Source organism: Poecilia formosa, unplaced genomic scaffold, assembly GCF_000485575.1.
Source record: "Poecilia formosa unplaced genomic scaffold, Poecilia_formosa-5.1.2 Scaffold14, whole genome shotgun sequence".
Lineage (NCBI taxonomy): Eukaryota > Metazoa > Chordata > Actinopteri > Cyprinodontiformes > Poeciliidae > Poecilia > Poecilia formosa.
Window position 1 is genome coordinate 856,753 of NW_006799953.1, and position 25,893 is coordinate 882,645.

At 38.6% G+C, this 25,893-nt stretch overlaps 1 protein-coding gene across 4 annotated transcripts in view; it reads right to left on the bottom strand.

Moving 5' to 3' along the window:
• abr (ABR activator of RhoGEF and GTPase) overlaps positions 1-25,893 on the bottom strand; it is a 126,474-nt gene that overhangs the window by 60,370 nt on the left and 40,211 nt on the right. For 3 of the 4 annotated variants that reach the window (XM_007545837.2, XM_007545838.2, XM_007545839.2), the window contains exons 2-6: positions 20,593-20,759; positions 10,500-10,598; positions 8,710-8,895; positions 4,461-4,568; positions 1,473-1,533 (exon numbers count right to left, since the gene is read on the bottom strand). In XM_007545837.2, the coding sequence (XP_007545899.1) occupies positions 1,473-1,533; positions 4,461-4,568; positions 8,710-8,895; positions 10,500-10,598; positions 20,593-20,759 (621 nt within the window). Of the gene's footprint in view, positions 1-1,472; positions 1,534-4,460; positions 4,569-8,709; positions 8,896-10,499; positions 10,599-14,200; positions 14,422-20,592; positions 20,760-25,893 lie in introns of those variants that run through there. The other variant, XM_007545840.2, reaches the window with a different exon arrangement.

Here is a 25,893-nt window from a genome sequence, read left to right on the forward strand (position 1 = left end):
TTAACGCTGTCAATCAATCGGTATCGAATCAGAAGTGAACAAGTTGAATCCGGACACTCCCTGACCTAAACTAAGCAAACAGAGAACCTGACCACAATATGCTGTTCCTCTGGGGACCAAATATATTTACAGTGAGTTTGAATAATTTGAAAGCAAAGTTGAAAGGGTTTCAAACCAGAAGATGTTTCATTACTGTTACATTTACTGAAATAAATAAATCTACGATCACATTCAAACTGTTTTGCGCTCATCTCATCAATGCCGTATTTCCAAAAATGATTGAGCAAATAATGTTATATTTACTTACAAACTAGGTAGGGTTACAAAACATAATGAAACAGGAAGACGTGGGTGTAAGAAAGGAACCCCTGGTGCCTCAAAATTAATAACAGAGGCTGTTTCAGATGCTGACAACCCCTGATTGTTGGGGGATATGCAGTAGCTTCATGCTACATCACTGTACACATAATGAAAGAGCATACAAACGGCATAAGCATCCGTTAATAATAATAACGTGCAGCCAGAGCACAGAGGACAAGAATAGACCAATTAAACAGTTTCTCTAAATTGAGAAAGTGTCATTCGCAACACATTAATTAACTTCTTCCCAGGTATCATGTAACACATTTTACAGCACATTAGGGTTTTTTCTCTCTCACTTATAGAAAACTACCCTGAGGCAGAATCTTCACAGCAGTAGCATTAATCTGCAAGGTGGAGACAAAGTACAGCCAGATATACCACACTTATCCACTCACATTGACACACCGTTACGTTTTCCTACATTGTTTTTAGGTCAGTATACTCAGAAAATCTGGATCTTTTTAACAAAAAGGAATCTCTAAAGAACAATAATTATAAAGTCCAGCACACATAACAGCTTTAAAAGAAACTTCCATTCTCTCCGCACTCTTTAGCAAGGCAGTTTAAACGGAACAGGCGATGTTAGTAAATGAAAATGAAAGCGCAATTAAAAAAAACAAGACAAAACAATTATTAATTAAGTGCTCCTACTTCGTCGCCCAATCATATTCCACCTATTAACTACGGGATCCCAGAGGCACAAGAAAAAAAGAAGAGAAAAATAACACTCCGTCAAAGTCCAGCGGCTCATTTCATGCGGTCTTTACCGGATCTGCAGCTACAACACAGTCTGAGCACCAGCAGAACCGCCATATCCCCCTTCTGCTCTTCTGACTCTCCGCTCCAGATCACTGCCTCCCTTCTCAGGCACACAGGCAGCAGAGGAGCGAGGCAGTGAGAGGATGAGAGAGAGAAAGAGTGTGTGTGTGTGCATGTGTGTGTGTGAGAGAGAGAGAGAGAGAGCAGGTTCACACATACTACGGTTTGACTCCTGATGCCCACTGCTGTATGCACAAGCAGAAAGGACAAGACTGGATTCCCTTTCACAACCCAGACAAATATACACACATCCTGGAGCGTAAAAACAACAGGAAACACACACTACTCACCCTCCATAGAACTTTTTGTGGAGGAGTCTTTGGAGTCTTTGGGTCCTTTCACTCTAACAGTCTGGACAGAAACAGGGAAAAAGAAAAATCTGATTAAAAAATATGAATTTTAAGATGTTTACTACGAACTGCTAACAAAAACTAAAACCATACTGGGCTGGTTATAAGGCAATAAGGACCAAAGTGAAAATAAAACAAACGCACAATTACCAGTTCTTATGTAAGGTTACACTGTGCAGTACTTACTTAGCACTGATCTGTGATCAGTAAGTTAAATTCTGGGATATCTTATTTTTTTCTATTCATCAAATGCATCAGAACTAAGAACTCCCACCATTGTTTCGGTCTTTAACTGCATCAACCAGCAAAATGTGCTTTGATGACGCATCTTTCTTTCAGTAAAAAGCAGACAATGACAAGAACATTTGATGAATAAATTAGGGAATATAGTAATACTTCAATTTTCTGCTCAGTTCAAAAGTAATGCCTCATTCAAACACAGCTGGGCAACATGGAGAAAAATAACAATCCTTATCATTTTCTGCATTGACATGGTTTCAAATTAAAATTCTAGTTTTAACAAACATATCTAATGAAAATAAGTAATAAAACCTAAAGAACTAATGAGATTTCCCTCCAAAGATTCCCTTATGAATTGCAAAACTTAATGGATTAATGACTTTCTCTACTAGCAAGTGAAGTGAATTTGTAAGGCCTGAGCAGAGCAGATGATGTATCAAAGGATGTGGATTAAGTGCAACTGGAAGTCTCTTCCTTTTTGAGGAAATTAATTTGTTGAGATTTCCTCCACAGCCAACTGCAGTTAGCATTTACAAGAAGCTAAACCACAGTTAAGGAATATTTTATATTGCTTGTCTTCAGTGTTTTTAACTATGGACTTTGTGTTTGTGCTTCGTCTGTTTGTGTTGCACCTCTGGTCCAATGACAGTTGGAAACTACCCTCTGCAAATCGGTGAGCATAAAGCAGGTATAAAATATGGATGGATAAATATTTGTGCTGTTCTACAGACACACCTAGCGTGTCTGTTTTTAGCACAATATTGATTGCAAGAGCCGCAGGACACTGAACACGGTGAGGTTTCAGAGTAGAGATAGCAGCTCAGAGAACAGCCTCAGTTCACATGAACAGATGGTGAGATATGCTTCCCAAATTCAAATCCACAGCGTCTGGTTTTAGGTTAATTGATAATTATGATTACTGGAGTAATCCATCAAGCTTTTCACATGTCAGGTCTTTAAAATGTGGGGAGTAATGTTTATTAGGGACGGCACAAACTGGTATCGAATGGGATCCTGATGAAGGATTTTCCTTTTTAAGTCAAGTTTGTTTTGCACATTTTAGTAACAAAGCAGTTCAAAGTTCTTTACACCATAAAACACAATATAGTAACCAATTATGAAAAAAAGAAAAAAACATTACATTTTGTCAAATGCTATATTCAAAATCATCAAGCAAATATAGGTATCAATGTTCCAGCTCTTACTAATAAAAAGGCAACTTCGAACAGATGGATTTTTAGGCTTGGTTTAAAGGAACTCTGTGTTTCAGCAGCTTTGCAGTTTTCTGGATGCTTATTCCCAAATTTTAAGCGGACAAAAGCTGAATATTAGTTCTGGTTCTTGGGATGCAGAACAGACTAGAACCAGAAGACCTGAGTGATTTGTAAACATTGTTCCCCACATGTAATTTTAGTATACTGTTGCTAGCTGTGTCAGCTGCACAACCAGGAAGTTATGTATATTCAGCTTCTGTCCACTTAAAATTTGGGAATAAGCATCCAGAAAACTGCAAAGCTGCTGAAACACAGAGTTCCTTTAAACCAAGCCTAAAAATCCATCTGTTTGAAGTTATGTTGGTGTGTTTATGAACAGCCAATTTCTAAAGATTGTGGCCTATATGAACAGTTAAAATAAACCACACGCCTCCTGCTCACAATGACAGAGACACTGTATGTTCTGTGTCCACGATTAACAGCAAATACAGCAGAATTATCAACAAGTCATATCAAAATCAAGAGGAGATATTCTGAAAGTACACATTCATTGAGATGTTTTTGAGTATTTTTTGAAAGTGTCATGATGTGACGGTACGATAAGAGACAGATAATCTGTGGGGGGAAAAATAAAGTTAGAAACAACCAATCAGAGCCAGGAGGCGGGTCTTAGCGCTCGTCAATCACAATCTCATGAGGTGCTGCCGTTGCTTTGTGCTATCACTACAGCTTTTCCCCATCAGCGGATCTCGTTCTGAATGCTAGGCTAGTTAGCATGACGGCGGATGAACGGCTTTTCCTGTAACGGTGAGTTGTTTCTTCACCGTTAGCACTTTTATCAGCGAGTATGTGCTGTTGAATGACAGCGCTAAGACCCGCCTCCTGGCTCTCATTGGTTGTTTCTAGTCGGAAGTGGTGCATTTCTTCAGATATCAATAATAGCACAGTGTAGGTGGAGGAGATTGATCTTTTCACAGATTATCTCTGTCTCACTGCAAACTGTCATGACATGGTGACGGTTTTAACAAATATGTAAAAAAAAAAAAAAGTTTTTAATAAAGTGACATACAACAACTGTAGTTGTTTCTGTTAATGTGTCCATGTGTGGGTCAAGTGGTTCAACTGTATGACTCACACAGGTAAGCTCATGTTCCTCATACTAAGAGCACATTTCCCCATAAACAGCTGCTCTCTGAATGAAGGGATTATTTAAAACTTTATTTGCTTCCCTTCTTTGTTTCTGTTCATCATCACGTAAGTGAGGAGGATTTGTAGGAGCCGAGACAAACAAGAGACATGCTTACAGTCCAATTAGTGATGTAGAAACCTACAAAAGTCGTTGTTCACACGCAACACAGGTTTTAACACGTTACAGTACATAAGCCAATGGACCCTGCTGATTTCCTTGGCAGACATGTTACAGCTCTTTGTCTGCCTACCTTTCACTGTAAAAATAAAAAAACAAAAAACTAACCTCAGATATCTTCTGGAACTGGATGTTGGCTTGACTGCATTTCTCCGCCGTCTCCAGCGCGTTCTTGTAGTTGTCCACAAAGGCCTTGTAAACTCCCAGCTGGCTGGCCTAAAGCATTACGGAAAAAGAGATAAGTCAGAAAAATATAAGGAACCAAAAAGTGTAGGACTGTTAGAAAAAAAAAAGTTTTATTTACGTCTTAAGGGGTACGTAGTCAAATTTAAGTAAGCATTTTAAATGTTTTGTTTTTGTCCGGTAACTACTAGTTACCGGGCGCCTCAATCACCTTGAGTCACAGAACGCAATGACGATGTGAGTCCGACTCAAATTTTTGTCTGACATAAAAGTCCCACCAGAAAACAAAAAAGAATAAAATGACATAAAATATATGAGATTAAATAGTCCTATAAAGAAAAAAATTTAAGAGCTGTGATTTACGTATTTAAGTCCAAATTGCTTTTTAAATTAACGTTCAAGACGTTTCAATGCCTTAATTTTCGTCACATGACAGTCAACAAATCCGCTTTCCCCTTTCCTGAAAGAGTCGCCGTCTTTCTCTTCCCATCCACTAACAGCCCCTCTCTGCTGCGCTGTGTGCGCATTGTAACACAAGCTGCAGGCCAGCACTGCGTACACATGCACTCTGCTGCAGGTTAGCTTGAATGCAGAAGCTGGAGAGTTGACTGCACTCTGTCAAAGGAGTGGGAGTGGACTTAACTGACCAGAGTGAATCAGAGGCTATTGTTACTTTTGTTCCTAAACTCCCCGTCTGATCTTCATTTCCTCCCATCTCTCTTCTAGATACAAAGCGTTGCACATGTATTCAAATCCCTGCAACTTTTACATTTTGTCATGTCGCAAAAACGAACGTCAAAGGACTTTGTTAGCTGTAAATAAAGCAATAAAAAGTGCCACATAATTCAGATGGGGATAGCGTTCTGAAGAGGTTTAGCCGCAGAAATCGACAGCTCAGGTCGACGATTATTAATCCTGCACCTCATGAGTCAGGATGTGATGGAAAAATGGCAAACAGAAAATCACTGGTGAGAGAAAGTCATAAGTAGTACTGTGTGCTTTTCTATCGCATAACATTTCAATACACCTTTGGTCTTTTTTAGCACCAACAGAAAAGCTTTCACTCAGTCAATAACATTAAGATCTTAACCCAAAAACCAGCCTAATAAGGATTCAATCCTCATTATCGCAGAAAGAAGTGAGTTTTTTGCACAACATTGGAAGGAGAAGAGAAACTTCCAGAAATAGAGAGAGTGGGAAGCACAAACTGATACAAGATCACAACATTTCTTCACGTTGATTCGGCACGTTGTGACAAAGTGTCGGGAATGGGAGGGAACCCACGGTGCTCCAGGGACAACTGCAACACTTCACGCAGCCGGTCAGAGTGGCAGGTGGGAAATGAGGGATTGTGGGAGCAGCATTCCCTCATTTGTGCTCCCATAAATGAGGAGCACAAATGACTGTATTCTTTTTTTAAGCAAATGACCTTATGAAGCATAAATACTCCAGTTAGTGACTATATAATTACAAAATTAGTTGATTTCAATAATCGATTAATACAATTAATTGACCCAATTGATTGTTTCAGCCCCACATTGAATGTAAGCCTAATGTAAACAGACAGAGAGGAATTCTTGATCTACATCTTGACTAAAATATAAACTGAGTAGGTACAACGTCCCTCTTGTACACTTTGAGGTTTTCAACCATAATTATTTTCTTTAGGTCTTATCTACATGCAAATACCACTGCTGCCCCATAATAATTGAGGATTTTACTGGATTTGCAGGGTAAAAAAACAAAACTATAACTCTGGGGTGTTCTTCAGAAAATCACTGCTTTTGCCCAAACTTTCTTTTTAATGAAGGGATATTGTCCACTTAGACAGAAAATCGAAAATAGTATTTTTTTTTTCTTATTATTTACAGTTTTTAAAAACAAACTGACTAAAACAATTATCTCCCAATCAAAATCCAACCAAGTCTCTCCCAACCTGGAGCTTGTGTGAGAAAGGTGAAACGACAGGGAAGCACAGCGGGCTTTCGTCTCTTGCGCGCTTTTTCCTGGGACTCCTTGCTGCTCCGGTGGACTCCACGCTGCCGACGAGGAGCAGCAGGATGCGTGTGGCGGCTAATTACGCCGCCATCTGTATTCTCACACTGCCACTCCGTCTAAATGTTTTGCCGTCGCACAACATGCTCGTCTACGCACATTTAAAACAGCACAGATGGGAGTTGATGACTACAGTAACAGCTGACTCTGGCTGGTGTGACTCCTGCGATCCCAGCAGAAGAGAGTCACTAACAGGGAAAGTTTGAAGTCATTTGTACCATTTGGTCTGATGTGAAGCACCAGCTGATGGGACACTTTCAATAAACGTTTCATTTACTCACACAGCCCCTGGGTCTGTGTGCATGAGGTGAGTCAACGTTTTCTTACTGTAAAAGACGCAAACCGGGCAGGGAGTTGGGTTTATGTACATGATCTGGCACATTTGTTAGCACCCCTGGTAACGATGTGTAAAATAATTAGCAATTACTTTAGAAGTCAACTAGTCTATTGATTATTCTGACGATCAATCAAATAAAAAAAATTGGCACATTGTGCATATGTTTCATTAAACCACTTAAGCCTTTCTCATACATATGTATGCTTTCTTTTAGCAAATGGCATTTTTTGAGTGTGTCTACTCCAGTTAAGGATGAATCAATTTCTAAATTAGTTGAAGATTATTTCAATAATCAATTCATCACGATTAATCTGATTAATCGATTGAGGTCTACTCCAATGTAGGAACATTTATGGGGGGTTTTGGGACAAAGGTCTTTTTTTACTTAAACATGTTTATATATATATTTTCTAACAGTTTTGGTCTAATTACTGCTCTAAGTACATTACTTTTTCAGCAAATGGCCTTTTTTGAAATTGTATATTCCAGTTTATGGTGAATCGATTACTAAATTAGTTTATGATTATTTATATAACAATGCACTCCCTTTTTATTGATGAAATCCCAATACATTATTACATAGCTTGTGGCTTTAATGAAATAAATATTAAAAAGTTAAACACTCTGCAGATTTCATAAAGGTTATAAAACTTTATGTTGATTTCATGTTTTATTTTTTTTCTTTAGATTTTATGTTGCTTGTTAATATGACATCCAGTGAATCAATTTGGGGCTACAACTTTTGGCACAATCATAGATTTACAGCCATTTTCTGAATAAGATACTTTACAACGTGTCTAAATCTGATCCTCCAAGAAAGACGAACATAAACTACAGATTTATGTCATAACTGGATCGCTACACAGAGACATCAACTCATGTGTTGACAGGTGTAGTAAAACCAATAGGACTCTTGGCTTTTTGAGCAGGCAGCCAACAGACGCAACAATTAATCAGAAGCAAGTTGAGCCACAGTCGTGTTGAAAAATAGATGATACAATCTGTTACTGAGCTGGAAAACACTTCCTCTGCTCTAATCACAGCAACAACAGCACAGGATCTCTCATGACGGACCAGACATCTGATTAATTCATACCCAGATAAAACACCAGAACCTTCAGGAAACGTGGTCTTGGCCCGAAAACAGCAACAGGATGATAAATCGTCAAGTCAAGGTAAGAAAATAACAGCAGAGAAACAAAATCGGTTTCTATGAACTCAAATATGAGCTTACTGCTGCAAGTCAGTATTGAAAATACAATTTGAATTCAACAATTTTCAAAGATTAAAATAGATTTTGGATTCTACATTGGCGCATTGTTATGAACCAAATAGAAGATTAGCTACAATCCATGTAAAGCAGTTCAGTTTAATTGTTTACTTTTTAAAAACTGTACCAAAGTGATGAAGCCTGATAGTTTAGAATTCACTACATAGATGGTTAATGTGAACAGATCTGACACCAGTCTTTCTGAACAACAACAAAAAAGTCTTGGACTGAAAGCTGGACTATTTCTGCAAATGTCAGGGACACACACACACGCACACACACGCGCGCACGCCCACACACGCACACACACACACACACACACGCACACAAACAGGAACAGCTACTTGGTGAATCACTTGTCTAAATTTGGCAGCCAACTGAGAGAAGCCTGACAACTCTCTTTTTGAACAGCCATTTTCTTGTTCTCTGTGGATGACATCAAAGAGGGGAAAAAAGAAAAGAAAAAAAAAAGACCCAGGCAGTCTAACTTCTTGAGGCGACGTCAGACTCACCAGCTTCTGGAACAAATGCCCCACGGTGACCTTCTCGTCCCAGCGCTGTATGCTGGGCAGCAGGGCGTCGTAGAACTCCTTGTGGATCTCAAAGATGTCCTGGACTTTGTAGAAAATGGTCTCTATCTGCTGCATGGTCAGGACGGGCTGCGAGCTTGTGGCTGCGGCTTTCAGGGGGCGCATGGGCTGCGGAGGGAGAAAGAAATCTGGTTCAATTAACGGAGGGTTAGATCACGTCGAATTTGAAAGCAGACTGGTTCTGGTGGGTGGGATTGAGGGTCCAGATAAGAGTGAAAAACTTGAAAGCTTTCTCTTGGCTTTTAACGATGAGTCAGAGTATTTCTGATTTCAGAGGTTGGATGAAGGCGCATCAGACAGGCTAGCTCATGTTTTTACACAGCGGTCATGACGGCCACAGGCACACACTTTGATCCAGTAGAAGTATGAGAATGAAAGGACTGCATAAAGAGTCTGGTGTTCATTCACTAGACCGGCCGAGTCCATCAAAAACAATTTGAAATGTCCAAACAGTGTTACAGTGCACAGCTAGTAGTCTTCATAGAAGATGTGAAAAAGTGTCATTCAACATAAAAGCTTGAACAAGCAGCTTGATGTGACTGGTTTCCTAAATGTTTTACAGGAGCGCTATTTGTGTTTGTGCAGCTATGATTGCCATGCAGACACGGCTATACAGTTACCTAAAAAAGTAATAATACATCGTTCTTATCGCCAATTGTTGTCGCAATCGCACCTCAAAATATCACAGTAAAGCCAACTCCATATGGTCACCCCCACTTCTATATATAAAACATGCAAGCAACATTTATAATTGGATTGTTTCTGCAGTCGTAACAGAGGAAATGAAAAGGAAGGAAGCAATCGATCAATCAGGACAGTATTGTTTCAGAATAAGCAAGTGAAGAATTTTAAACTGAACCATTTAACACCAGAAAAAAACTGAACTGAAAGTAAACAGACCAATTAAATTCAGTTTATATACACACACGCCATCTGAAGGCAATTTAGAAGATAAACAGGTGTCCATAGAATCAAATTAATCAATTTCATTCAAACCCAGTCCAAGCATTTAGTTCATTTCCAATTCAACTATAAATACTTTGAAATCATGTTTCTTACTGCATAATACAGTTGGACTGAGTTGATTATATAACACAGGTCTGCCTACAGAAGCCCAGGCGATGGCATCAAGTCGCTAACTTTACAACAATCCCTCATCGTGGGTAAGCCTGCGGTGACGGTGGTTTAGACTCAGAGCTGTAAACAGCGACACAAGCAGGAACAAACTCTGCGCTGGCCTGTTAAAGAGGTTTTCAACATAAAAGTCGCCAATTAAAAGCAAAGTAGGACTAAAAGTCATGATGCAAATGTGTTCTGGAGACACTCGGCCACTTTGGGTTGTGTTGTGTAACGTCTGGCTGTCGTCACAGACGGCTGAGACGGCAGCTGCTGAAAAATAAAGACAGATTTAACCTTACTGGACAAAACAAAACCTGCTTTTATTCATTTTCCATCTTTACTCTGATTATTAACTCCAGTTTTACTAAACAGTGGTTATCTTGAATCCGACATGTGTGAAACCCCATGTTGGTCATAGGGCAGCGTGTGGCTACAAAAAGGCAGGAAATGACATATTGCGCTGCTTCAGCTTGGGGAAACGTGTGTTTCAGGAAACTGCAGTGGCAGCGGTTCGGCTCTCGATACGATTGAGTATTTTCTGACCCACTAAAACAGGTTTGCATGCAGCAGCTGTGTGAGAATGTGTGTCTCACCAGCACCAGGGCCTCCAGTTGGTTGATGTAGATCTCTTCGCTGGCCAAGAAACCAGACAGCACCAGTTTCTTCATCTCCAGCCCTTTCTCAACATCTCCCTGCAAAACAATACACAACGCTGTAATGAAGTGGACACAAAGTACACGCCAGCACCGCACGGGAGGACCGCGACTTTAATTCCTGCACGGTGCCGGAGCAGTTACGACAACGGGCAAACGCCAGAATAAAAAACACACACATGGTTGAAACGAAAACCTGACGGGATTCCATAAAACTTGTGCAGTGAGAATATTTCCTAATCTGAAAACGTCGATGGTAACTTAGCTGAATCATGCGGCTTCCAAGCTGCGGCTATACATAGACGTCAGTGTCAAAGAAGTCACACCTTTGTAAGGTGAAAATATGTCAAGAAAGGTTGTGTTGTAAGTCTGATACCAAGCAGTTCCTCTAGTTTGTATGAAGTTTCCAGTTAAAATAAACTATTATTTTTAGATTATATTTCATCCAGTTCAAACTGTTCATTTAAATCTGAATGAATGTTTTGGCGTCTTTTTTGTGCGCATAGCACTCCAAATTTCAGAAGAGCGATGGCGAGAGTTTCTGTGCATTTTTCCTCAACTCTCACACTAATTTGGTCTGTTTTTCCTCCCAGTTTTCCAGGCAACTTTCCTTTCCTTTTTATGATATTTCCACAGAACATAACCTGGGTCAGGACATTTTCTTTCTTTTTGTTAACCGTTCCTTAGCTAGTGAGTGTGAGGATAGCTGAGTCACATGCAGTTTTACTTTTAGGCAGAAAAGTAAAACCGATGGCGCTTTCGCACTAGAAAGAAACTTTGCTCTAGTTTCTAGTGCAAATATCTTTGCACACTTGATCAAACTAACTTACAGGTAACTTTTCAGCAAGATGTGGGAGCTTGTTTCAAGTTAATATATGTTGATGAAAAAAATACTGCTTCCACTGGCAGATTATTTCACTTATAACATGGGAAAAATGTCTTGTTATACATAAAACCATCTGACAGAAGAACTAATACTTTTTCATCAACATAAAGGCATAAAGGAATCATTGACTTTAAACAAGCTCCTGTGTCTTAGTTCAAGTGTGCTTATATATATGCACTCAAAACTAGACCAAAAATACTTGGTAAGATTTTGTGTTTTTGCATTTGCATATTTAAATGACCATGAATCCTGATCAATGCACCACGTAGGAGAGCTTCGTGTCATAATACCACAATATCAGATAAAAAAAATTAAAAAATACATTGTGACACGAGTCGGTTCTGTGGATGGAAAGAAATAAAAATCTTCTGCTGTGTCGTTATGAAAAAAAAACAAAAAAAGTCTTCTTTGGGCCGGGTTTCTAAATCTGCTCACACATATGCACCTTCACAGATCTGCAAAAAGCAACTAGTGAGGACAAAGGATGATCAATTATTAACACGGTCAGATCCTTGCGATGATATCAGCACACCAGCCCTCCCCTAAGAGAGGGGGAAGAAGGCCCGACTTCGGCTCTACGTGTTAAATCCGTCTCTACTACCCTCTGACATCGATGTTATCTCTGAGGACCAAAGGTGTGGTTTGTGATGACGTCCTGAACAATTATCACACAAAGTATGGTGATTCACGAGTCTTCTTTTAAAGACACAGCTAACTGTTTAGCAATGGTGGTACTAGCAGACGTTTCTGTAGATTTAACCAGGTTCTATTTCCTTAACGGGACACGACAGACCCAAACAACAGAGTAAGGTTGTAATGTATGAGCTAAGTGTGTATACTCATGATACATTTTGCTGGATGATAAATCATTCTAGTAATGGTAATATTGTCATTTTGAGACCATTTTCAACTAATATAATAATAATGGAAAGTATACGCTCTCAAAGGTAAAAAACAAACAAACAAAAAAAACACTTGTGAAATACTTGAAACATTTTAAATATAAAAAAAAAAAACAAGAAATATTTAAAATGAATTATGAAGTCTCTAAATAAAATTAAAAAACATTTAAAAACATTTTAATCATTCAGCTTAGTCGGGAAAAACAGGCAAAAAGTGCCAGTTGGGACTTTTGTGAAAAAATAATGCAACTAACTATTTTGTACTGGTTGTTAATTTTTATTCATTTTAAAATGTCGGCTTTTCAACTTATATGGTCACCAAATGGAAATTATCGAGCTCATCTTAATCTATTATGTGATTAATTGATTTACTGCGTAGTGGGACAGGCTTAATTGCTACTACAACCTTTCTATACGTTTTTTAATAAAAACTTAGTGAAATAAATAGGAACATTTATTTTCAGCTTTTTAGAAATAAAAGTCTGTAAAGTGTGGCATTCGTTTGCATTTAACTTCGCCTGAGACAATTCTCTGATCCTGTTGAGTAAAATTTACCTGAATAGTAAATAGAGTCCACTTATAAGTAATTTAATCTCAGGTTATTGACATCTGAAGCTTTTAGTGTTTCACAAATGACTGGTTTGATCTTTCTTTTTTTTAGATTCATCAGAGTTCAGGGAGCTGAACATAAATAGATTTTAGCTTCTAGATTTTTAGTTGTAAACTAAATACTGAAAACATTCATCATTTTCATTCCACTCCACAAGTACACACTACTTTGTGTTGGTCTATGACATTAGGTCCCATTAAAATGCAAACATTTTTTTGTCGCAATAAGTAATTAATCAATTAGTCGTGTGATAAATTACAATGAGCTTTATCATTTCCACTTTGATGATTAATTTTTTGGTTAAAACAAAAACCAAAACCAATTTAATTAAGGGTTCCGGTGGGGGGGGGTTTTAATTAAAGCCTTTGGCGTGTTGTATTTTAGATAAGAAACAAAACACAGCTCAACTGAAAAGAGAAGTGCACAAAACAAAAGCAAAGCGTCCGGACCAGAGCAAACCAAAAATGAATTATTATTCCATTATCGATATATTACTTGAAAATGGTCTCAAAATAACAATAGTATAATTTATTGCCATAATTAGCAGGATTGTGATAAAATGATAGTTTAAGCCGTATGAATACTTTTGAAACGCTGCAGGATGGATTTTAGACCGGACCCCTGGCTAAACTTGCTAAAGTGCAGGAGAAGTGCTCACTTTACCATTTTAGTGTTAAATATGTCGTAGCAAGTTGGAAGGGGAGAAAAAAAAAGAAGACAGGAAGAAGAATATTTTCCCTCCGCTGTACAAAGAGCTACTGTGTAGCAAGGCCAAGATGAGAAATCCAGAAAGCAAGGAAGTATTTATTTTTTTCCCTCCCCAACGCAGAAGGATTCTCCGTACATACTTTCCTTTTGCACCTCCTGTACTCACTGGTTGAGATAACAAAGCTGATATTGTGGCAGTGTGAGACAGTTCAACTGCAGAGCGGAGTTCACACACACAGACAGAAGTTAGCTTGGGCAGCAGAAATCAAAAGTGTTCACAGAGCAGCAGAGTGAAGAGACGTGCTCCAGAGGAGCTGCTTCGTCACACACACACACACACACACACACACACACACACACAAACGACTGCAGCACAGATGTCTCACAAGCAGAAAAACAAACACGTTGACGCCACATCATAAGAGGACTCCAATTACGGCTTTCAGTTAGTCTACGAGTGGATCAGCTTTCAAAGTGTTTGCAACGCCGGCGGGTTTTTCCTGCGTCCGGCTGTCCAGCGCCCGCCTCACCTCACCTTGAACTGTTTATGTACCGGAGTGATGAGGTCCAGCTCGCCATCTCCATACTCAAACACCTCGTCTTCCTCCTCCAGCACCTTGTCCAAGTAGCCCAGCACTTCCTCCTCTTCCTCCTCCATGGTTCCTTCTTCTCCTGTCCGCTCCTCTGCCACCTCCTCTCCTCTCTCTGCTTCTGGATCAGGGCCCGCCTGGACACATCAGGATTTTCCCTCCGGAGCAAGTCGTCTGGACGCCGACAGAGTGAGGGAGAGAAAGGGAGAGAGGGCCCCGCCTACGCAACCCCACCCCCCCTTTCCTCTGCTGGGCTTCCTGGTGTTTCTGTGTGTTCAGTGTGTGTTCAGTGTGTGTGTGTTGCAGTTCCACCTCGGTCGATACAGCCGGCCCCTCCTCCCCTCTCCACCCGGCCCTCCTCTCACAACTATCGCTATCCAGCCACTTCCTTGATGGCTGCGCAGGCCGGTTCTCTTTAGAGTCAACGGTGGGACACTCGTCTGCGTTCTCTTCTTTTCTTCTTTATTTCAGCCTTCCGCTCTCATCAGTCAAAAGCCACTTCCTCTTCATAAAACACAGGTTCTGCCTTTCTCACATGGGTACGCGCTGCACAGTTTTTCCTCCTTTGGTCATCGTCTCATTAGTGGACTGCTCAGAGCCGTAAACGACAGGTTCTGGTTGCAGATCAAGTAGTTCCTGAGCGTTCTCCGTGTTGGGCTTTGAGATACCATCCAGTGATGTAATTTGGTCTCATTGACAAGTGGTCACTCACAATAAAAACACAGCAAGGTGGTGAATAAATGAGACGTCCACAACAGAATTTCACAAAATATCTTAAATCCCACTGGAAAGAAGAAGAAAAGAAAAAAATATCTCCTTTGCGTTATTTGGGTTGATGACATCACAAGAGGCACAATAATGGAGGCACTGGTAAAAACTGGGGCAAATTAGCAACTTTTACAGATTTTAACCCTTTCATGCATAGTGGTCACTACAGTGGACAGCTGTCTAAAAGCCATGTTCTTGTGCTTCTAGTGGATTTTTATGTTATAAAGGCACACAGACCACTGAAGTGGAAACTAATGCATCATAAAATACACTATCAACTACTGGCCATCAGCTGCAAATGCAAGAAGTTATTTCTGTTAAATCCAATATGGCTGACAGACAAAAAAGCATGCCAACCAACTCGGTCCCTCCTTCTACTGTAGACGACTCTAGCAGGTAAAAGAAATATTGTGACATCAGATAACTCCTAAAGAACAACACTACTGATGTATGTTTTCAAATAACAACTTTGGGGAAAATTACAATTTAAAAAAAATATAAAAAATAGAAAAAAAAATTAATAAATTTTTTCTACCGTTTTTTTATGCCTTAAAAAAATAAAAGAAATAAAATTGGGGAAAAAAATCCTGACACAAAGGATCATAATTCATGCATGAAAGGGTTAAACATTGCAATGCCTTTAAGTTCACTCTTATGTTTATGCCAAAGTCGCACTCTAATGATTCCCAAACACTGATTTTGATGCTGAAGCTGAAGCAAACATTGACATCGTCTTCAGAAGGTTATTCTGTACTAATATTTATCCCAAATGGAATCTTTCCACCTGACTGATTTTTGTGCTAAACAGGATTTCTGCAAGTTAGGCAGCAAATGTTTAAGGCTAATAAAGCTTAAACTGAAGATTCAGGATGTGAATGATTCGGTGACTTACAGCTGCATCCTATGCGCACAGATGAGCGATATCACAGCTCCTTCCTCCCAGCAGACATTATAAAATTTAACAATCACTGCTCCTCACAGATGAAAACACTCCTTTTTGTGGCAGCTGTTCAGAAGCTGTTTAATGGAGGAATTTAAGTAAAATGCCAAAAATAAACAGCAAAAAAACTAAACAAACCCAGAAAAGTACTTAAAAAATAATGTGATGTCATCAGAAGCTCATTTTCGAATTAAGCAGTTTATACATTTATTAAACAAGGATTAAAAAAAAAAAAAAAGCCAAACACCTAGCCACAACATTTTGTTCTATAGATGAGCTTTATCTTAAATCATCTTGGACAATTTTACAGAAAAGTCTGTGCAGTAGCTTGAAAACAACGACGATGTATAAGATATATATTTCTAATTAGAGTTTAGTTTAGGTGTGTTTGTATTTTTTAATGATTGAGGACTGCAACGATGTTGGCATGCTGTTAAATTTAAGTTGCTCCAATGCAAAAACTATCACCCACGATGACTCTTGTCTTGTTTCACTGCTCAAAGGCCGTCATGTTGAAGGTTTTTCTAGTGTATCGTCACTGTTTATGCAAAGTAAAAATGGCAAAAATTCAAGATGATATCATAAATGTCAGCCTTACTTTCTAAACCAAGCAGTGGTAAGTGTGACTGTTAGCTCATCTTGTGTTTGTGGCCTATATTTCAAAGTCAGCAGAATTTCCAGCCACCAAGTTGAGGGGTGAGGATCGTTAAAAAGAAGGAAAGCAGACAGAAAACGACACCAGACTAAGACAAAGGAGAACCAGCGATAAACAGTGAAGACAAACCAAACACAAACTTTAGAAAACTCACTGTTCTGTCAGGAGAATATAAATATGTGCCCATTTTATTCTTATTTATTCATGTACATCATACTGCATACATGTGTGTAGCTGGGAGCTGTCAGCTTTTGTGAAAGGCTCTGCAAATTCAGCAGAAATAGAGGCCAACTTAACAAGCATGAGGAGGAGGAAAGTGAAGAAGCCTTCAGGCGCTCACGTTTTCTTCTCTGGCTGTGCTGTTGTGCGGGAGATGCCGACTATTACCGGCCATGTAGGTCACACATAAAAATTTAGAGATTTTTTTTTTGGCAACACTTTGATGGGGTGTGCATAAGACGGACATGACAGTGTCATAAACATGACATAACATCCTGTCATGAACATGAAGGAGGCCTTATGAATGTCTGACTGTCGTCATGAAGTGTCATTCGGTAAATAATGACACTTTTAATGCAAAGTTGCTCTAAAAGTCGCATTAAAGTCCATTTAAAGTGCCAACTTTGCATTAAAGTGTCCTTATTTACAAAATAATACAAAGTTGGCACTTCTAATGGACTTTCAATGCAACTTTTAAAGCGACTTTGCATTAAAAGTGTCATTATTTACTGAATGCACTTCATGACAACAATTGACAACAATCATAGGCATTCATAAAGCCTCCTTCATGTCCATGACAGGATGTTATATCGTGTGTATGACAGTGACATGGCTGTCTTACGCACACCCTGTCAAATAAAGCGTTAAATTAAAAAAACAAAACACGAATTGCACCAAAATTAGACAAAAGTAAAGTCATATTTTTTGTTTTCTTGAAAAATTACAAGAATTTGTTTGATTTTTTTTTTCCCACCAACTCCTAGGACCCTGAAGTTAAAGCTTCTGAAGAACAAAAGATGTTTCGTTCTACTTGTTTTTAAGACAGTTCTGGTTTGGTAGATTTTGGACACCATATATCTGAAGTATTCTTCTTTGAGTTTCATATTTTAATAACTAACAATTTTCCACATCTTCTGCTCTTACTGCTGCTTACCACTAGATGGAGACAAGCATCTATTTCAGTGAATAAGCAAACTGATGCTCTGGCAAAACTACACATCTGAATAATAAGCTTCATAATTTATGAATTAGCTCGATTAAAAACACATCCTGGATGAGGACCAGGGGTATTTATATCGCAGTGATTTATACAGTAAAGGTGCTTCAAATCTAGAATAAAAATGTAGAATCAAAGACATTTTGATTCTACAAAATGTCTTTCAGGAAATTGTGCTTTCCATTTCCTGAAATGTAAGAAATGCAAAACACAGATAATAGAAGAGCAAACAATAGAGAAATTAGTAAATACGGAAAGGTAATCTTATTTTTTACACTGGGAACAAACAAACTTTATTCCTCCTGTGTTCTGAGGGGAGAAACAGGCCACTCATTCATGTTGATACTGCTGAAGAGGGCTAAGCTAGGAAGCTAATCATGCAATAGCAATATTGCTAAAGATTAAGAAGTGATAAATCCATTATTTCATTGCTCCTCTGTTCTCATTTGTGATCAGGATGCTTCCACATTGTCAGCGTTAGTATTTTTATGCTCCACAACTCAGATGGAAGAACAGCTACACTGTTATTTATGCACTTCTTGAAGAAAGTGCTTGTGAAAAGAAGCCCAAATTAGCAGCAGGCAACACAGCAAACAGGTGAAGATCAGATTAGATCCTATTCTTTCAGAAAATCAGTTTGAGGCAGCAAAAAACATAAGACTTCAACCCTTTTTTCTCTACTTGTGCACCACTTTGTGTTTGTCTGTTACATAAAATCCAAATAAAATATATTGTAGTTGCAACTTGACAATGTGGAAAAGTTACATGTTATGAATAAGTTTGTGCTGTAAATGAACATTCCTGAAGTGACAGATATTGATCTGGACCCTCGGTCTCGGTTAACACAGTCCACACATGTGCTGTAATTTACACTCAGACTGACAAATTGAGTCCATCTGTTTCAGTGGCCCTCCAGCTACCAGTGCTGAACCACAACAATTACTGGGGGCCAGATAACACAGTGGGTGGACAACACACTGGTAGGTGATTATAGGTGATTATCGGTCCTGGAGTGAAGTGATTGCCAGGTCAAGTTACCAACACCAGAGGATCAGGAAGAGAAAACTGCACAATGACTCAGAAACATGAGGAAATGCGTAATAAAATTATATTGAGTTTATATATACAACAGCACAGATTCAAAACTGCACTAGAATGATTTAGTATCTAAAATATCACCTTGTGAAAGTTTTTTTTAAGTGTATTTTGTTTCTAATGTTGATGGTGTCACAATGTTCCCTCCACTTCAGCAAGAAAAACCCATCCAGGTAAAATCAGCAGAACTTTGTAAGAAAAAAAAAAAAAAAACTTAAATTTGAATTCAGTGAGAACATCAGGTACTAAAGATTAAAATGCATTTTTTTCCTGAGGAAATAGCTGCACAAAGTAGCACCAACACATCGAAGGCTGAAACAATTAATCGGACTAATCGTGATTAATCGATCATTGAAATAATCATCATCTAATTCAGTAATCGATTAATCGTTAACTGAAGTATACAGACTCCAAAAAATGGCCTTTAATAGAAAAAATAAAACACCCTTAGAGCAGCAACTAAGCCAAAACTGTATGAAAAACATATACATTTAAGAGAAAAAGGACCCTTGTCTGTAAATATGTTTTAGCCCAACTACTCCTCAAGTGACGTAGTTTTAGCTTCATCAGGTTCAGATTTACTAAGGGAATGAAATGTTGCATTTTAGGCAATAACATGTTTATTTCCTTATCATAAAAAGTTATCAAATTATTTGTCTAATATTGTATAAAAAATGCTTAAGTGGTTAAATGAAAAATCTGCAGAATGTCTCTTTTTTAAATCAGATTAATCGATAAATCATCAGAATGAAAGATAAATTAATCATTACTAAAATAATCGTTAGTTGCAGCCTTAAACAAAATCACTGGCTTGTTTTACTGGAAGGTTGATCGTTTGAGTAAAAACACGTTAGTAAATCCACAAATTCAGGAAAGAACAAGAAAAAATAACCAAAAATACACGGTAGAGCCATTTTATTAACTTAAGCACCATGGTGAGAACTAAACAACTTCTCATGCTTGCGTTGAGCTCGTGTATTTACCAGAATTCAGTGATTAACGTCAAAGCCCCTAACAACCCTCAGTGAGTCTAATCTTTTCAGCTGAATGTGTGGAGCTGACACAGAAAGAGGAGCTGCCATCAATCATCTCATATTTCGAACAGATCTGGGAGCAGAGCAGCTAAGAGCCTTTAATCAGATGTTTGAGGGAAAACGAGGATGAAGTGCTACAGGATGGATAGCAACGTTTATGTACACAGGACAGGAAATGCCGTCATCTAATTAACGGTAGGGTTTCTAGTAGCATGCACTGCTGCATATCAGTCTAACTTATCTTTAAAAAAAATCACGTATTTCAGACTATGTCTTTATTCATCCATGTTTCGATGGAAAGCATTCTGCCACATAATCCTGTTCTGTCATTCACATACAGTACCTACATTGCCTTGAAAAATTATTCTTACCCCTTTAATTTTTTCCATTTAGTCCCACAAGATTCAGTGTATTTTATTCATACTTTGTGTGACTGAAACACAGAGACCCAGTTTCAAGTGAAAAAAAAAGGATCCCCAAAGCCTGATTCTGTCACCACCAAGTATCCCTTAAGGAACGGTATGTTCACAGTGTATAAAACCTCAATAAATGCCGGGGGGTATGAACAGTTTTCCCAAGTCAAACGTTTGTCCCCCCCTTGTTGTGTGTATCCGTGAGCCTCTTCTTACCTCCAGAGGCGAGGGGGAGACCGCCTCACCATCCGGCCCCTGAGACACGCAGAGCTGGGGGGACATGGTGGGCGATTCGTCTATGTAGGGCAGCGTTTCGGAGCTGTCCTGGGACTTGCCGTCTTCGACTCCGTCCCCGTCGTAGCCATCTGTGTTGTAGTTGAAGTCTGTGTGTGAAGGAGAGAAAGGTTCAGGTTTATCGTCACACCTAAGCAGATAAAAATGCGATATATTTGAGGCACATTTTGCCCTGGCAAAATACAATCTTCCATGAAAACGTCCAAATAATTAGAGCATAAATAATAAAAGTAACTATGCACAAGTCTCTGTTTTCCTGATGGAGGATAAGGTTATAGGATGGACGGCTGGAGTGCTTTCCAGCTGCTCTGATACAGGAAAAGTGCAGGTTAACAGCTCACCACAGAACAAAGGGATCACTTCAAGTTACAGGCATCACTTTCCAGCCACTTATCCAACTCCGAGAAATGAATTCTAGTACTGAATAACAATTTGCTGTGAAAGTGTTGAGAGAAAACAACTAGACCCAAAATGAAAATGTTCAATTCAGACAGAGCTCTGAAAATATGAAAGAGTTGAAACGATTAATCTAAGTAATTGTGATTAATCGGTTTTTGAAAAAGTCAGTAACCGAAAATAATCGAAGTAGTAATCGATTAATTGTCCACCCTGAGAGCAGTATTTAAGCCAAAACTGTACAAAGCAATCTATAAATTCTGCATCCAAGTTAAAAACGTCTTTGTCTGTAAATCTGTTTTACCCAGAATCTCTGCCGAGGTAGAGAAGATTGGTGGATCACCAAGCTCCCAAAATGAAGGAAGTCTGGGCTGATTTATTTTTCAACAAAAGTAAATAAATTATTTGCAACTTTTAATGTACTTCTAACACTGTATATAAAAAAAGGCTTAAGTGGTTTAATGGAAAATCTGCAGATTGTGCCAATTTTTTCCCCGAATTAATCGTCACAATAATGTGATTGAATAATCGATTGTTGCAGCCCTAAAATAAAAGCAAAAAACTACTAAAAGTCCAGAGCCAGGGGTTAACTTTAACTTTGTGGAGTCGCAGCCCTGACACAGTCGTGTACTGGACTTTGTGTCAGAAATCACGTCGAAACTCATAAACGCTGGCAGTCGAAGCCCGAGTAGCAGTGACAGCTCCAGTGGAAGGGAACATCGCTGACTGTGAAATCACTCCTGTCCTGCTGTCAAAAGAGCAGCAGCAAAAACAAGACGACTGGAATAACAACTAGATATTCAAAGAATGAGAGAGGAATAAAAAAATATAAAGAAAGAGGTTGATTTATGTTATCACAGCTGATTTTCCCACAGAAACTAGCACATTCCTTTTCATGCATATTTCTTTTGTTTTCTTTTAGACAAAGAGCATTCTTATGAAACTTGCTCTTGTTTTTGGTTCACATTTTATTAGCTTATTAAATTGAGTTGGATTTCTTAATAACTGGTATTGTTACTGTGTTTTGTTTTGTTTTTTTGCTATGTCTTATCAAAACAGGTCTCTCTTGTGAATGAGATATTGACTCTCAATGAGACAACCTGTATAAATAATGGTTAAAAACACAAAAATCAAATAGACTGAGTCAGCAGTGTTTAAAAAATTCTAAAATTGAATTTCGGTGATGTTTTACAGTGACTGTGTGGGAGTTGTGTGGGTGCTCTAGTCCTGATATGTTTGCGTGCATGAAACATATCAGTCGTTTCTAATGAGATGCAGATAAAAACTAATAGAAAAAGCGGGACTCAGACCCCACAGGGACAATTCACATCATCCAGTTAATGTTGCAGCTCGGCTGGACATGCAGTCTGTGACACGTACCTCAAGTCATTAGGCCCACCTGTCAATCAGAGCGTCCATCTGTGAGCTGCATGCTTGTGTGCGTGTTGATAATTGAGAATTTGAATCCCGACGGGATTTTTATGCAGCTGTCACGCACACGCAGAAATAGCTGTATTCCGTGAAGCGTTGCAGGAAGACACGAGTGGAGCGTGAAGTATTAAGGTGAGGAAGATGCCAACACGCTGATCAAATCCAAATCAAATCTACTTTAAAGCAGGCAGCCATTACTGCTCTTTATTTTCTATTTGGAGAAACATCTGAAGGACACGGAGCCCATTGAGAAATACAGCTCCAACTGCGCCGAGCAGAGAGCTGGAGTGCATACAGTAGACTAGTTTACGTTATCCATCCCGACAGTCATGCATATTGGCCGTTTGATTTCGTCATTGTTGGTGTTAAGTGTGTGAGAGTCTCTCAGAGGGCAATTTGGCATGTGATTGGTCAGTCTTTCAGCTCATTAGATCTGCTTAGCAGTTTTAATGAAAGCCACACAGAGGCAGAGAGGGAAGAGGAAGTAAATGCAACTGTCTTTTGCACAAGGCAGACCTACTGCTGCTAATTCATAAAAACAGATCAAGATTTAAATACCTGCTCAACAATGAAGTATGGATTTCCCCGTAAGCATTTCGAGAATGATTTTTTTTATTCTGAAACAATTAAAAAATAAAAAAATAAAAACAATTTTATGAATGATTGTCTTCAAAACTTTAGTGTGATCCTTTTGTGTTCCTGATTGAGTTTTTCCATCTGGCCCTATTCATGACATCTATGATCACTAAAAATTTCAGATACTGAATTCTAGAAGCCACACAGAGGCAGAGAGGGAAGAGGAAGGTTTTCTATCTGAATATTCAGGTATTCAGATAGAAAACCTGAATTAACCAGGTTTTTCTATCACAGTCAAATTTCCCTAAGATCCACCCATTTTCTCATACATTTTATTGTCACCGTACTGACTACAAACACTATCCTAGATCAGACACTTGCAAATAAAGAGGAAAAATAAAACTAGTGAATGTACTGTTATGAACTCTGATTATCTGAGTTTTCTGATGTGATGTCACCAGAAACACTAAAGCTTTTTTGTGGAGACTGAAAATTTTGTCTCCAGCTTTCTAACCATACAACCAGACAGAGATTTAAAAAGGAGGAATGTAACAAAATCGAAGAATTTGGACTGAATGCCTCTTCTGATTAATGAAATGCAAACCATGCTCAGATTGCAGGTATTGTATGTAATCTATGATTAGCGGCGTGCCGATACTACATTTTCACTTCCGATACGATACAGATATTGCACCTCCAACAAATTAGTTATTGAAAAATAAATATCAAATCATTTTTAAATGAATGTTAAAGTAAAAGAGATGAAAGAAATAAAGAAACACTGAATGCAGTAGGCTTGGCTTATGCTGAGAGAAAATAATTTCGCTGTTATTGCGGTAAAATGTTATGTCCTGTCATTGCCACCGCTTTCCATGACATAAACACAGCAACACACTGAACACCTCTGCTACTAACAGGATGTTAAACAGAAACAGCCTTTCATCACCATGTTAGCATTAGTTGTTTTATGATTTCATTTCTCTACTCCTGAGGTTTACAGAATGGAGAACATCACTTCCTCTTAGTTGGCCTGAAAATGTTTGTATCTCACAGAACTGCTTTCACCTCTCAACATAGAGCTACATTAATGTCGCTTCACTGTTGCACGTTTGATGTTTTATGTTAATGTTTTGCTGCCAAACAATGGAGAGAGAGAATGTTTTAGAGGGTCCACCAGCTGTAGCCTGTTCTGTATGGCCATCCATGTCTGCAGAATTGGGCTGGAATAAGATCATGATGGAGCGTGACGGAGTAGCAGACCACACCGAGTACAACGAAATGGCTTTAGAGGAAAGCAGGGCTGCAACTAACAATCGTTTTAGTAATCGATTATTCTGACGATTAATCGGATTTTTAAAAATTTGCACACTCTGCAGATTTTTCCTGTAACCACTTCAGCCTTTTTTATGCAATATCAAAAATGTAAAGAAGAGGATTGGTTGCCTAAAATGCAATTGTAGCTTTCCTTTAGTGTACACCTGTAGTAAAGGATGCATCTGAAGTGAAAAATACTTCTAACATGGATAGAAAACATTTACAGACATTTTTTTCTTTAATCATAAATGCAAAATGTACATATTTTTGTACATGTTTGGCTTAATTATTGCTCCAAGTACGTCGTTCCTTCAGCAAATTACCTTTTTTTTTTTGAGTCTGTGTACTCCAGTAAACGATTAATCAGTTACTAAATTAGTTGACAATTATTTGAATAATCGATTAATCACAATTAATCTGATCACTAATTTTTGGCCCTCGAAGAAAGAGAGGCTTATTTTTTATAAAATCTACACAGCAATTCAGAGATAATGACTGCACATGCTATTTGGGTTATAGACACACACACACACACACTCAAACACACACACACACTTACACACACACACACACACACACATTTAGAAGCCACAGCTAAACCCAGAGCAAATTGCAACTCACCATCACTGGCGAACAGAGAACGAATGACGCACACAGCCTCAAAGAAGAAAGCCATCAGTGTTTCAGTAGGTTGTCTCTTCACTGGCAATTGTCCATTGTACAGTTAGGCAACATTATGTCCCCCTCTAAACACCAGCAGCGCAACTTCTTAGTCTGTAACTGAACAATGAGTTGATCCAAAACCCAACATGTGTGGCCTGCCGCTGAAATAGTGATATGAAAACTGCAGCCAGCGTGGTGCTTCTCCGCGCTGAATGCTTGCACTGTTTCAAACCCTTGAGCCAGCTCTTATTCAAATGAAGGCTCTAGTGATGAACGTCCAGCTCAGGAGCGTGTTATAAACACACATCCATGAAGAGCCGCTGCAGAGTAGAAGGTTTAAAATGTGGTCTTTTCACACTTCATTTGCATATGGCCGGCCCCTCGCAGCTGGTTAGCAGACAGTATGCTGGTCAGCGGTGCTTTCCTATGAGATTAAAAATATGCATATGTGCTGCCTGCATGACACAGGAAAAAAACAACTAAAACTGGAGGGGTGAGGTAATCCGCTGTTAGAAACAAAGATAGCTGTGAAACTATGCCTAGTTTTGTTTCTTACTAAAACGTATTCAGAGTAGTACTTCAGCCAAAATTGTACAAAAACATCTTGCATTTAAGAAAAAAAAAATTTATATTTTTTTTTTTACAGTTTGATTTACTCAGATCAAATTAACCAAAGGAATCCTGTGCTAATACGTTTTAGGCAATAAAATATTTATTTTGTTGTTTAAATAAATTTAATTAATTATTTATTTGCATTCTTTAATGTATTTCTAATATTGTAAAACTAAGGGCTGTGTGGTTAAATAAAATATCTGCACAATGTGCCAATTTTTTTTATCTGAT